The 12,738-nt window shown below is 31.7% G+C and overlaps 1 protein-coding gene and 1 pseudogene across 2 annotated transcripts in view; both read right to left on the bottom strand.

The window, feature by feature from the left end:
- The window catches only part of LOC124824169 (kinesin-like protein KIN-14B), a 49,911-nt gene extending 43,180 nt beyond the window's left edge, over window positions 1-6,731 (bottom strand). For both annotated transcript variants that reach the window (XM_088093793.1, XM_088093794.1), the window contains exons 1-2: window positions 6,626-6,731; window positions 6,294-6,526 (exon numbers count right to left, since the gene is read on the bottom strand). In XM_088093793.1, the coding sequence (XP_087949919.1) occupies window positions 6,294-6,485 (192 nt within the window). In that variant the 5' untranslated portion in view covers window positions 6,486-6,526; window positions 6,626-6,731. The remainder of the gene's footprint in view (window positions 1-6,293; window positions 6,527-6,625) is intronic.
- LOC148196377 (uncharacterized) lies at window positions 1,243-3,520 on the bottom strand (annotated as a pseudogene).
- Window positions 6,732-12,738: the final 6,007 nt, after the last annotated feature.

Raw genomic sequence — 12,738 nt, 5'->3', positions numbered from 1 at the left:
CTTGGCTTATCAACAATCTCCCAAGTTGAATTTCTTTCTAATGCATTCATCTCTTCTTTCATGGCTTGATTCCAATGTTCAATTTTCATGGCCTCCTGGATTGAGGTAGGAATTTATGTGACATCAATGGCAGCAATAAAACTTTTGTGCTTATTAGAGAGATTGTTAGTGCAAACATACTGAGAAATAGGATATTTAGCACATGATCTTCTTTCCTTTCTCAATGCAATGGGTAAATCCTCAATAATACTTACCTCCTCCTCATTGATATCTTCAAGGATCCTCACCTCCGGATTAGACAATTTTTCTTGCTCAAGAGTCAAAGTGGGTTGTTTTCTTCTTTCATATTATTTGCCAAAACATTTGTCTTCTTCCTCACTGTGGACTATGGTAGCTTCATTGCTTAGGTCTTGGGCATCCTGCAAAGACAAACATGGTAATGACAAGAAGGAGAGTTCATCCACTTCAAGTGCTTTCTCCCCCTGAAGTGGTGGACTGACATAAAAGGATTGTGTTTCATGAAAGGTGACATTCATGATGATAAAGACGCGATGACTCTGAGGATGATAACATTTGTACTCTTTTTTATTAGAAGGATACCCAATAAAGACACATTTAAGAGCTCTGGGATTTACCACAGTTAGGATGATGAGAGTGAACAAAAACAACACATTCAAAGACTCGACTAGGTAGACTCGTTATTAGGGAAGAAGAAAGAACAAAAGACAATAGAGACTCTATAGGACTAATGCCATTTAAGATACGAGTGGGTAACTTGTTGATGAGATATGTAGCAGTTAACACAGCTTCTCCCTAGTAATTTTTTAGAACAGACATTTGAAAAAGAAGAGCTCTAGTTACTTCAAGAAGATGATGATTCTTTCTTTCAGCAACCCCGTTTTGTTGAAGGGTGTTAACACAGGTTAGTTCATGAACAATACCATTATGAGACAAAAAATTGAGAAATTCATGATTCACATATTCAGTACCATTATCAGACCTAATTCTTTTGATATTTTTTCCAAATTGATTTTGGACAAGACAGAAAAAATTAACAAAAATTTGAAAAACTTCGGATTTATTTTTCATAAGGTATGTCTACGTGACACGGGTACAATCGTCAATAAAGGTAACGAACCATTTGGCTCCGAAAATAGAATCTATGACAGGACCCCAAACATCAGAGTGAATTAAATCAAATGGAGAAATACTCTTTTTATTACTAATAGGATAAGATGCTCGATGGTGTTTTGAAAATCGACAAATATCACAATTAAAAGACTCAACAGACTCTTTGGTAAACAAATGGGGGAAACAAGGACTTGATAAGACTAAATGAAGGATGTCCAAGCCTTTGATGATGTAGCCATATTTGGGAATTTGCCCACATCTCAGATGTAGCTTGTTGACTCATAATTTGTGTGTTGCTTTGGTCATCAAACTCTAAAAAATACAACCCACTTTGCTCCTTAGCAGTTAAAATCGTCTTCCCCATGGCAAGGTCCTTAAAAACACAATAAGTTGGAAAAAATGTTACTGAACAATTTAAATCCTTTGAGTTTTTGCACAAAGATAAGACTATTAGCTAATTGAGGAACATGTAAAACATCCTTGAATATAATAGATGAGTCCAAAATTATATTCCTAGAGCCGCATATAGGTATACCTTGACCAATCGCAACTATAATAAGTTGTGCTTTATTGCTTTTAGCATGAGTCGAAAGACCCACTAAAAGGTGTCATATGATCAGTTGCACCCGAATCAAGGATCCAAATACCTTGAGACACATGACCAACAGTATTGAGACAAATCTTACCTTCTATGGACAAAATACATGATCTAGAGGGCTTACTCATTGATTCCACCATTGCTTCCAAGCGCTCGAGTTTCTCCTTATAAGCTTTCATATCAAGATCTGGTGGTGGTGGTGGATTAGACTGTGAAGAACTAGATTGATTGGTGGCTTGCTGTTCTGAGGTGTTACAATGGAACTAGATTGTCTAATCCGGAGGTGAGGATTCCTGAAGATATCAATGAGGAGGAGGTAAGTATTACAAAGGATTTACCCATTTTTTAGTAGACCCTTTGTTGTTTCCCAGGCGCTCGAGAACATTCTTTCTTCCATGGAGTTTGAAGCATGTTTCCTTGGTATGTCCAGATCTTTTACAGTATGAACAATAGTCCCCATAAGTACCTTTTTCAAACGTCTTTCCCCCAGCATTTGTTCCCTTGTGGACTCCGTTTCCAGTTGTCATGGCAGAGCCTGCGTTGGAGATCCCTCCATTAAGCATGACGGTTCTCCGAGTTTCTTCTCCTCTTATCATAAAAAAAACTTCTGACAGGGATGGTAATTTTTCTCTTCCAAAAATCTGAACTCGGATTGGGTCGTACTCATGATTCAGGCCCTGGAGAAATTTAAAGATTCTTCCCCTTTCAATGAATTCAGCAAGAGCGGTAGCATCTGTTTTACACATCTTTATTGTTTGGTTCTGATCGAATTCCATTCAAAGACCATTCAGGATTCCGTGATATTCTGATACGGAAAGGGAGCCCTGTTTTGTATTAAATATCCTGTTCTCAATGTCATAGTATGTAGCAAGATCCTTTTTTAAAGAAAAAGCACTCTGTAAATCATCCCATATTTTTTTTTGCAGAAGAATGAAACATATAATTTCTCCTTATCTCAGGAATCATGGATTGCCACATCCAAGTCATAATTAATGAATCTTCATTGTCCCAAATTGAAAAATGAGTGTCGTCTAGTCCTGGTCCTTCCCCATCTATGTGATCAAGTTTTGAACTACCCTTGAGAACCCTTCGAATAAATTGGCTCCATTGTAAGTAATTCTGACCATCCAACCGACAGGTACCTCCTATATTTGGTAGGTCATTAGGTATCCGCAAAGGAATACTTTTTACTTCAGACATCCTGTAGAACAGAACTAGGAGTCTTCGGTGTCCTTTTCCGAGACGACGACGGTGTGTGGGTCACACCGAGAAGAGGAGCAAAACCTTCAAACTCAGATCTGCTCAAATATAGGCCAAACGGATCGTCACCGACCCCATGAATAGACTCAGGAGGCTCCGGCGACCCTGCCTGTGGCGGCGGCGGCGAGTGGGTCTCGCTGGAGGTGGGCGTGTGGGCAACACACGCCGGCGACGGTGGAGGCGCGTGGCGGCGCATGACGGCTCCTCTCACAGAGCGACTTTCGGCATTGTGGTCGCCGGTGTTGGGCGCACCTTTCTACCCTATCAAAGACCCCAACCGGCGACGGCAGCAGCAGCGATGGTCAGACAGCGGCGACGGTGCGACTGTTGCAGCGGAACGGAGCCCCAAGATCGGGAGCTCTGATACCAAGTTGAAAATAAGACTAATTTATTAAAAATACATTCTCGTATCCTCTATTTATAGTAATCTAATTATCCTAAAAAGAGAAATAGGGGTAGGAAAACAAAATAAAATAAAAGATTATATATCTATTTCATCTAATTAAGAAGATTCTAAAGATATTTTCTCTAATTACAACACATATATTCCAACCAACAAAACTAGCTAGTAATTATAAGAACATAAAATTGATTTAAAGCGTATAAAAGATACTCAAGAAAAGAAAAAAAACATGTTTTAATCATCCTTTTCTTTGGTACATGACAGCATGGAGTTCTGGGCCGAATACTTACCAGGCTACCACATCTGGCTCAAACTCTGCATCAACCCAATCATACCCAAGTATTTGCAAAACATTAAGTAATGTACCCTTCTCCTACCAAGTTTTATTACAAGTATGGATTGTTTAAAAGTCATCTTCACATTAATTTGTTCGACACAGTATGTTTTCCCTTAAATTTTATGCATGACGTTATGTAACCCAGAAGAGGATAACTTATACTGTTTTACATAAAGATCTGTTGGGTTACTTTATGCCAATAACCTAATCAAGACTCTCTTCTCACCACAACTCTCGAATAAAGAATGGAAAAGTATGTATATATGTATTAATGATGAATGAGTGAAACAGAATACAAGAATCACCCCAAGGAAGCCTAACCTTCCTCCTCTGGAAAATATCCAGTCTGAACAAATTCTCCGATCCCCCTCTCCCCCTACTTAGTTTATTATTTATACCTTCTCTCTCTTCTAACAACTATAACATATTACTCTCCTTACACGTGTCTCACACGTGTCTAACTCATTCTCTTTTATTCCTAACAAGATCTGTGTTCACTGTTTGCACGTCAAATAGTCAAACCTTCAGAATTAGCAGTGAAAACAATCTTAAACTATTTATCTTCCAAAGTTTTTATTATGGTCTAACAGACTCTCCCAACATGCCTACCATATAAATTCATAATATTGAAATTGAAAGACCACATTTTTTCCTTCTTCATTACAGAACTACCAAGCAGTAAGATCATGCAAGTTGCAATATTCCACTTAAGTAAAGTTCACTCAAGAATCTAAGAGACTTTATGCCCCATTAAGTTTATATTTTGTTTTATCAATAGTTTGCTTCATTTGCATTCTCTATTGTGTATTGAGAACTTCACCCACTACGTAATCTGAACCGCTCCAATTAACACTTATTAGTTTGCAAAGTGTATGAATAAAAGTTAAAAAAGTAATTCATAGACTCTGATGACATGGCATTGCTAGCCAAAGAGACAATTACTCAATTTTCTACAATTACTAAGGAAAAAAACAGCTATCTAACCGTTTAGTTTTGTCTTATGTGCATAGTAACAAATAAGCAAATTATGCACAATTCAAATAAAGTGTTTTAGAAAATAATCATTTTCGCATATTATTGAATCTGGAATCACTGTTCTTAGGGAAAATGTTATCATACTACTATATATTTGGCACGATTAGAAAATAAATACTTTCAAACAATTTCCTAAGAAAGCTTGTCAAAAAGACAGCAATTAATTTCCAAAATAATGCCAACCAAACATGGAATGGTATGAACCACTCAAAAATAATTTGAACTCGAACGTAGAAAAGGTTTTCCATAAATGCAGGAAAATTTGAGCACTACTACAAGTAGAAAAATGATACACATATATTTGTGGATAGATAACATCTTTTCTTCACAGAAAATAATCTAATTTGCTTTTATGTATTGAATTGCTGTTGATTTAGCACAAATTTTAAAGAGAAAAAGGTTTGATTTTACTTCTTCGCTAAAAAAATCCACAAACTAGCTTGAAACTATTTGTATTGGCAGAATATTTTTACATTGTCACTTTAATATTAGACAAGTGATAGTTTCGATAAAATAAATGCTAGGTATTTTATAATGTCCAGTTCTGGCACTTATTGAGATGATATTTTAATCTCCTCACTCTAACAGATTCAATGCAGATTTTGAAGACATAAAAACGTATAGAAGCCAGACGTCCACCTTCATTCAAACCATGCAATAAAACTGTCAGGAAAAGAAAAAAAAAATTGGCATTTTCATCCGGAATCGTAATTTAATCTGACTGAACCTGATTGATAGAGTCAAGCAACAGCTGAAAGAAATTACCACCAACGACTATGCTCTAAACACTCTGATACACCTGTTTCAGTAAGGACAGTGAATCCCTTCTCTCCACACATTTTCCTTTGTAATCTGAATACTCTAATTTAATTCATGTTGATTGATCCTGGAATCTTAATTAATGCAGACTGAAACTGCTTGACGTAGTTTTCAAGCAACGGCTGTGATAAATTACCACCTAGGAGTATGTTCTAGACACTCTGACTTGCCAGTTTCGATGGGGACAGTGAATCCCTTCTTAGCTCACATTCCCTTTGTAAATTCTATCTTGTTGCCTAACACAACACAAACAGCTTTCGACTGGAAGAAGAAACATTCAAGGCAACAATCAAACGCGTACATTTGGCTATCTTCTTCCAAATGCATTACACACAATGAGACAAGTTTTAGAAATGAAACCTTAGTAAGCAGGTAAGTCTTATTTCTTTCGTCAACACGCCGTTTCTTTTGTTTTGTTTTTCCTTTTTGAAATATGGAATGATCAAAAAAGTGTTCAACGTGTCACCTTTGCCAGAACTCAAGGTCGTGTAAGGCAAACAATTTCCTAGACAGCAAGTTAAATATTCTTCCGATTCCATACCTACTTCACAGTCAAATCCTCTCCACTAACAGTCACTAAAATTCTCTAAAAAAATCATGAAATTCAAAGTGCATAGATAACCGATGCGGAAGCAGAAACCACTGGAACTCTCGCCGAAATAGTTCGAAAGAAGAAGAATGCGATACACGTGGAAATGAAAACGCATTACCTTAACCTTGTCTCTTAATTCCTCAACTTTGGAAGCCATGGAGTGCGAAGGAACCGAGGAGGTAGAGTTTCTTCTCGCAAACGGTGTAGATGGTTTCTGATCGTTTTGCTCCGGCGAAGGAGACGTCGACGTCGACTTCCACGGCTCGAAGCCGGTGATGTTCCAGCTCCAGCGGTTACTCTGCTCCGCCATTGCCGCTGCCGCGAAACCCTCTCAGATTTCCACTCCCTCACCTTCAAAATCGACAGAGAGCAATTATGATTAATGTGATATAATTACTACTGAGATTGTTCTAAAAAGTGAAAGAAAAAAATACGAAAAAAAACACTGACTGAATGGAAACAGCTTTTTGGTTTGCATCAACATCATTACCGTACGGTACCGGCTGTGCCTGTAATAATAACAGAGTGAGGAAGCGGGTGTTTGTTTGGTTTTTTAGACCGTGCAGACGACGTCGTTTTAGAAAATAGAACACTTTTGTTGCATTTTCGGCCCAGCAAATATTCTACATGGTTCGTGGATTGGACTTGAGTCCTACGCCAAGACTTTCATGTAATTTGGTAATATTATGTTTGGTTTAATTAAATTTTAAATTTGAATATATTTAGATATTTTAAATTGAGTTTTTATTAAAAAATAATACTTATTTAGTACTAAAAAAATTTATAGTTTTAATTGAATTTTTATAATTTAATATTTTTAATATATTATGTGATAATTGATAAATTATGAAATTAGTATAAAATTGAACTAAGTGTTAAATGAGATTGAGTATGAAGTGAAAACAAAAAAGTATTGAATGAGGGTAAACAAAACAAAGAGAAAAATAAAATGAAAAATTAACAAAGACATAAAATTCCTTAACAAAAATCTCTTTTTTATAGACTGACCATATGTGAATTCAAAATTCCCTATTTATAGGAATAGGTTCTCCACGAGGTTTAAACTCGAGACATTAGATTTGTTGTAAAGCTCTTATACTATTGTTATGAAAAAGTTCACCAATCCATTAGTATAAAGACATAAAATTCCTTAATATTTTGCTTAATTTGTTATATGAAGGAATATAGTATAATATTAATACAAAATAATACTTAAAGACAACTATAAGCAAGACAATAAAGTAAGATAAAAATAAAGTCACTCATTTTAAAAAATTAAATAGATAAAATTCAATTAAAAAATATTTTTCTTTTAATATTTAATAAAAAATAATATAAACTCAACTAAAAATAGTTAAATTTATCAAAAATTTTAAGTTTTAATTAAGTATATTATTTTTTATAAGGTGATTTCTTCCTTTCTCCTTTATTAATATTATTAATATTATTAATATTATATCATATAGAAAAGAGAAGATTAAGAGCTAAGTTTGACAAGTTAATTATGGGGACACGATTTAATCTTGTGACATGTGATGTTCTTTTAAATTTTACATTTTAAAATGCAAATTATTTTCTTTAAAATATTTATAATTATAAATATTAAATTTTAATTCAACTTGTATTTCAACTATTACTATTGTATAAGGAAAATACATATGATTTCTTTGTCGTTCGCATATTAAAGTTATTTTTTATTTTTTAACAAATAACAAAATTATCATTCAAATTTAATACAAATTGGTAATATACTACAAATTTTCTCTGCTTAAAAATAATTGCGTAACATTTCTACACAAATATTAAAAGGAAAAACATGTTTCTCTTATTATGAAGGAAAATACAGTTTTTGTCATTCGCATATTGAAGTGTTTTGTTTTTTTTTAACAAATAACAAGATTATCATTTAAAATTAATACAAATTGGTGGTGGAATATTTTCTCTGCTTAAAAATAATTGCGTAACATATCTACACAAATATTAAAAGGAAAAGCATGTTTCTCTTATCATTATACTTTCAAAGTAGTCGTTAACAAAAGCTACCTATTTTATAAGCTTTTCTAAAATTGTATTAATCTGGTGTGATAAAAACGTGTCTTTATTAGTTTTTGGGAAAAGATGGAACATTGATTTGTTAATTTTTATTAAAAATACAAATAAAAATTTTGGAATATTGATTTGTTGATTTTCATTAAAAATACAAATAATAATGCATATGAAATTCCATAGTAAGAAATTAAAAATATAAGTGCTTATTAAAAATATTAAAGGATAAACGATCATCAATGTTGCCCGTACGTGAGATTGTTAATTCAATTCTTAAAGTAAGAAATGGTTTTGTTAGAAGTAAACTATATATAAATTTATTCTTAAATTTTATAATTTAATAAAAAAAATGGTAACTATTTTTAGGTCAAACAATCACTTATATTTTACAAAATCTCCGGATTTTTTAAGTATTTTTAAATTTCTAAAATAGTACTCATGTTTGTCCAATTTCACTGTTTCATTTGTTTGAGACTTTTTTAATAAGGTATTTTAATATTTAAATCAATAAGAATTTGAACATAATGTATTAAGTCAGGTCATAAATGTGTTTTATAATAATAATTATTATTATTAACTTTTATTTTTTTTAGTTGTGATTCAATTATACTTTAATTATTATTAATTAATTAATTTATATTTATTATTATTAAGTGTTAATCTCACATTTATTCCACAACTACTTAGTATTGTTAGTTAATTCGAGAGATTAGTCTAAATGTGGATTGAGGCAATTAATTTAAGGATGAATCTCAAAATTTATAACTCAATTTAAAAAATCAGTCTCAAAAGTATACTAGCCAATCTTGTTAATTAATTTAAAAAATTATCCTAATATATCTTGGTAACTAATTTAGAGTTAAATTAAATTTTAAAATACAACTTACCTCAATGATGTCATGGCTTAAGTATCATACTTAAAATACAACTTTCATTTTCTAAACAATTAAGTTACGCTACATTTCACACCTTCCTAGTTTACAATTTACCTTCAAAATTAAAACATTTAAGTTAAGGACTTCACGGTGAACACCAATCAAGATTTTTAGAATATATTAGTCATTCACAATATATAGGTATATTTTTCACTTATACCCTCACACAGCTAAAAAAAATATATATTGATGGTAATTTAGCACCAAACATGTAAAACAAGTATCGTACCAGTTCTAATTCAATCGGATAATGATATTTTGATAACATTTTTTTGATAACATTTTAACATTATCTACGTGTCATTATGTGATTAGTTCAAAATTATTCCACAATCAATAATAATAATAATCATAAACACCAACATGGACCAATCACATAATAACATGTAGATGATATTAAAATGTTTTTAAAAAATGTTGTCAAAGTATCATTATTCAATTCAATCTGTCATGTGAAATTCAAGTCTTATTTGTCCACTAGATTGCATCTAGATAAAATAAAAATGATTAATTCAATAAATATTTAGTCAAAATATAATAAATTGAATAAAACATGTTAATACATTAGGATCATTGAAAATTTCTTTGTCTTTTTATTGAAAGAAAATAATGGATGGGAAAAAAAGGAATCTCAATCAAACAGAAAGTGAAAATCTTATTTGGTTGAAGTGAAATAGAGTGAAAATAGAGAGAGAAAAATGTATAGTTATATGTGTGCTTTCAATAAAAATAAAGAAAAAAGAAACATGGTAATTCGTAAGAATTTACATATTTATTCCTGACATTTTTAAATTTTATTTATTTATTTCATTTTAAGTTATTTAATCCATAGTGATTCAATATCCTAAATATGATAAAGGAGAAGAAAAAATGTGTGGTCGTTGAAATTAAAACGGGACAATTTTACTATTATCTCTTCACGAGTGGTACTCCCTCCACCACTCCATCTTCTCCCTCCACCTTTCCAATTTTTTCTAAATTTCAATCTTACCTTTTTTATTTTTACCTTTACCTATTTTACTTTTTATTTTTTAAAACCCTAATCCCCTTTCACTTTCACTCTTTCTCTCAGAGGCAAGCCCCCACCCCCTCATCCCCACTTTCACTTTCTCTTTTTTTTCAATTTTGACATTCGTTAACACCTACGTCACCACCATATATCACACTGTGTGACTTTGAATATCAGAACTAGTTTATTGAACCTACACCACATTGAGAAATCCTCACATCCAATAGGTTGATGAGCTACCACATGAAATTTGTTGTTCAAACTGTCAATTTCTTTCCATTACTTTTTAAAAAATATGACAAAAGTGATCAAACCATATACAATATAACGTAACTAAGCTTTCGAGAATAAAGAATAAAGAAAAGATGAAAATGGAGAATGGTGTTAATAGATGTGGAAATTGAAAAGAAAGAGAGAAAGTGAAAGTGAGGTGGAGGGTAGGGCTTGCCTCTAAGAGAAAGGGTGAAATTGAAAGGGGATTAAAGTTTTAAAAAATAAAAAGTAAAATAATTAAAAATAAAAGTAAAAAGAGTAGAATTAGAATTTAGAAAAAGTTGAGCAGGCGGAGAGAGAAGAGGGGTGGTGGAGGGAGCAAGACTCTCTCTTCACATGTATGACTATTTCTCATCTTATGGGCACCACAAATATTGTAGTTAGCCCAATTTTTTTTTTTTTCACTTGCCTTTTTTTATTCTAATTCAAACCTTCGTATCATTCTTATTATTTTCCTATTTGATTTCCACTATATCAAATACAACATATTTTTTTAGTAAAACGAGGACAAAATTGAATGTAAAATAAAAGTGTTTTATTACAAAATGTAATTAAAATATAATTTTTTACGTCATTTTTCGATAAAATATATTCTTAAGTTTCGAAGCAAAGAATATATGATTAATCGTAATAATACTATTTTAACGAATTAAAATAAAAAAAAAACAAATAAGTAAAATAAAGTTATTGAGTTAAAGTGAAGTAAAATAACAAAAAAACAAAAAATAATTGAAAGTTAAAAATTAAAAGTATACAGTTCAAAATATATTGTTCTTAATATATTTTACATATTTACCAAAATATGTTGTTCTTAAAATATATTGTTATATTTTGTTAATCTGCAACCTGTTGATGAGACAAAGCCAGCTAAGTTAACTTTGTAAAAAATACACAATAATTCCATCATATCATTGTTCATCTACCGACATGTTTTGGTGATATATGTTTTTCAAAGGTTTTAGAAATAGTTTTAAAAATCATATGTATGTATGGTTGGTTTTTCTTTTTGGGTTTTGAAATTGCAATAGCAAAGGACTTAAGGGGGATTGGCTCTTTCTACTGCAGTAACGATATCAAATAATCAAGTTGTTCTTCTTTTTAAGCATAGACAGTTGGATCCCACACAAAAGTTTATTCGAAGACCATTTCAAAATTAATTCATCATCTTTTCCATAAAGAACAATTATATGAAATAAAATATACTTTAGAAAAACTTCGATTCCTATCGTCAATTATTTTTACTTCATTCATTTCACGTGCTATAATCTGTGTATATGAATATCGTTTCTAAAATTCCGTCATAAGGAAAAAATAGTTAAGGACAACGCTTTGCTTCACATTTTCTTAAGAAGATAAGTGAAAAAATGGACCATTAAAATCTATCATCAAATATAAAAATAGTTAATTAAGTATATAATAATTTGATATGAAATAAAAACAAACAAATTAATCACTCTCAAACTAATATCACTTTATATTAATTACTCTATTTTTTTCAAAAGAAAGGTTATAATGATTACGTAGCGTCATATAATTTTTCTAAAACAATTATTATAAAGAAAATCTCTAAACAATGACCAATTTTAAAAACAATAAATACTTATTCATATGACCAATTTATAAATTCAAAACTATTAATAACTAAAATAGTTTATATATTTATCTCTATATATTATAATAAATTAATATCTAAATTGGTCAATAACATTAGCTACTAAAGTTTTAGTTACTAATGCATTAATTCTCTCTTCCATACCCTCTTTTAAATCTTTCAACCTCTTTTAAATCTTTCAACAAGTTGTCTCCACATTTTTAAAACTTCATCGATGAGTCTTTGAAGTTTATAATCTGTTTCAAAACCATCATCTCTATCTTGACATAATTATGCATGACTATCATTAAAACTCACATCTTCAATTGACTCATGTTCATCATTATCAACACTTTCACCTTCCATACTTACATCAGTCTCTTCATGAAACTCAATACCCTCACCTTCCACACCAACACCAGCCTTTTCATCAAACTCACCACCCTTACCTTCCACACCAACATCAACCTCTTCATCAATCTCAGCCCTTTCACCTTCCACAACAACATCAACCTCTCCACTAATCTCAACCCCCTCACTTTTCACAACAACATCACCCTCTTCATTAATCTTAGTACCCTTACCTTCCACAACAATATCAGTCCCTTCATCAACCTGAACACCTTCACCTTCCACACTAACATCACCCCCTTCATGAATCTCAATAGCCTCACATTCAACTCTACCACTTGTACCACCTTCAATGAAT

The sequence above is a fragment of the Vigna umbellata genome, chromosome 7 (assembly GCF_029865625.1).
Source record: "Vigna umbellata cultivar VRB3 chromosome 7, Vumbellata_1.0, whole genome shotgun sequence".
Lineage (NCBI taxonomy): Eukaryota > Viridiplantae > Streptophyta > Magnoliopsida > Fabales > Fabaceae > Vigna > Vigna umbellata.
Note: the sequence above shows the minus strand (reverse complement) of the source record. Positions and strands in the feature narration are given on the sequence as shown.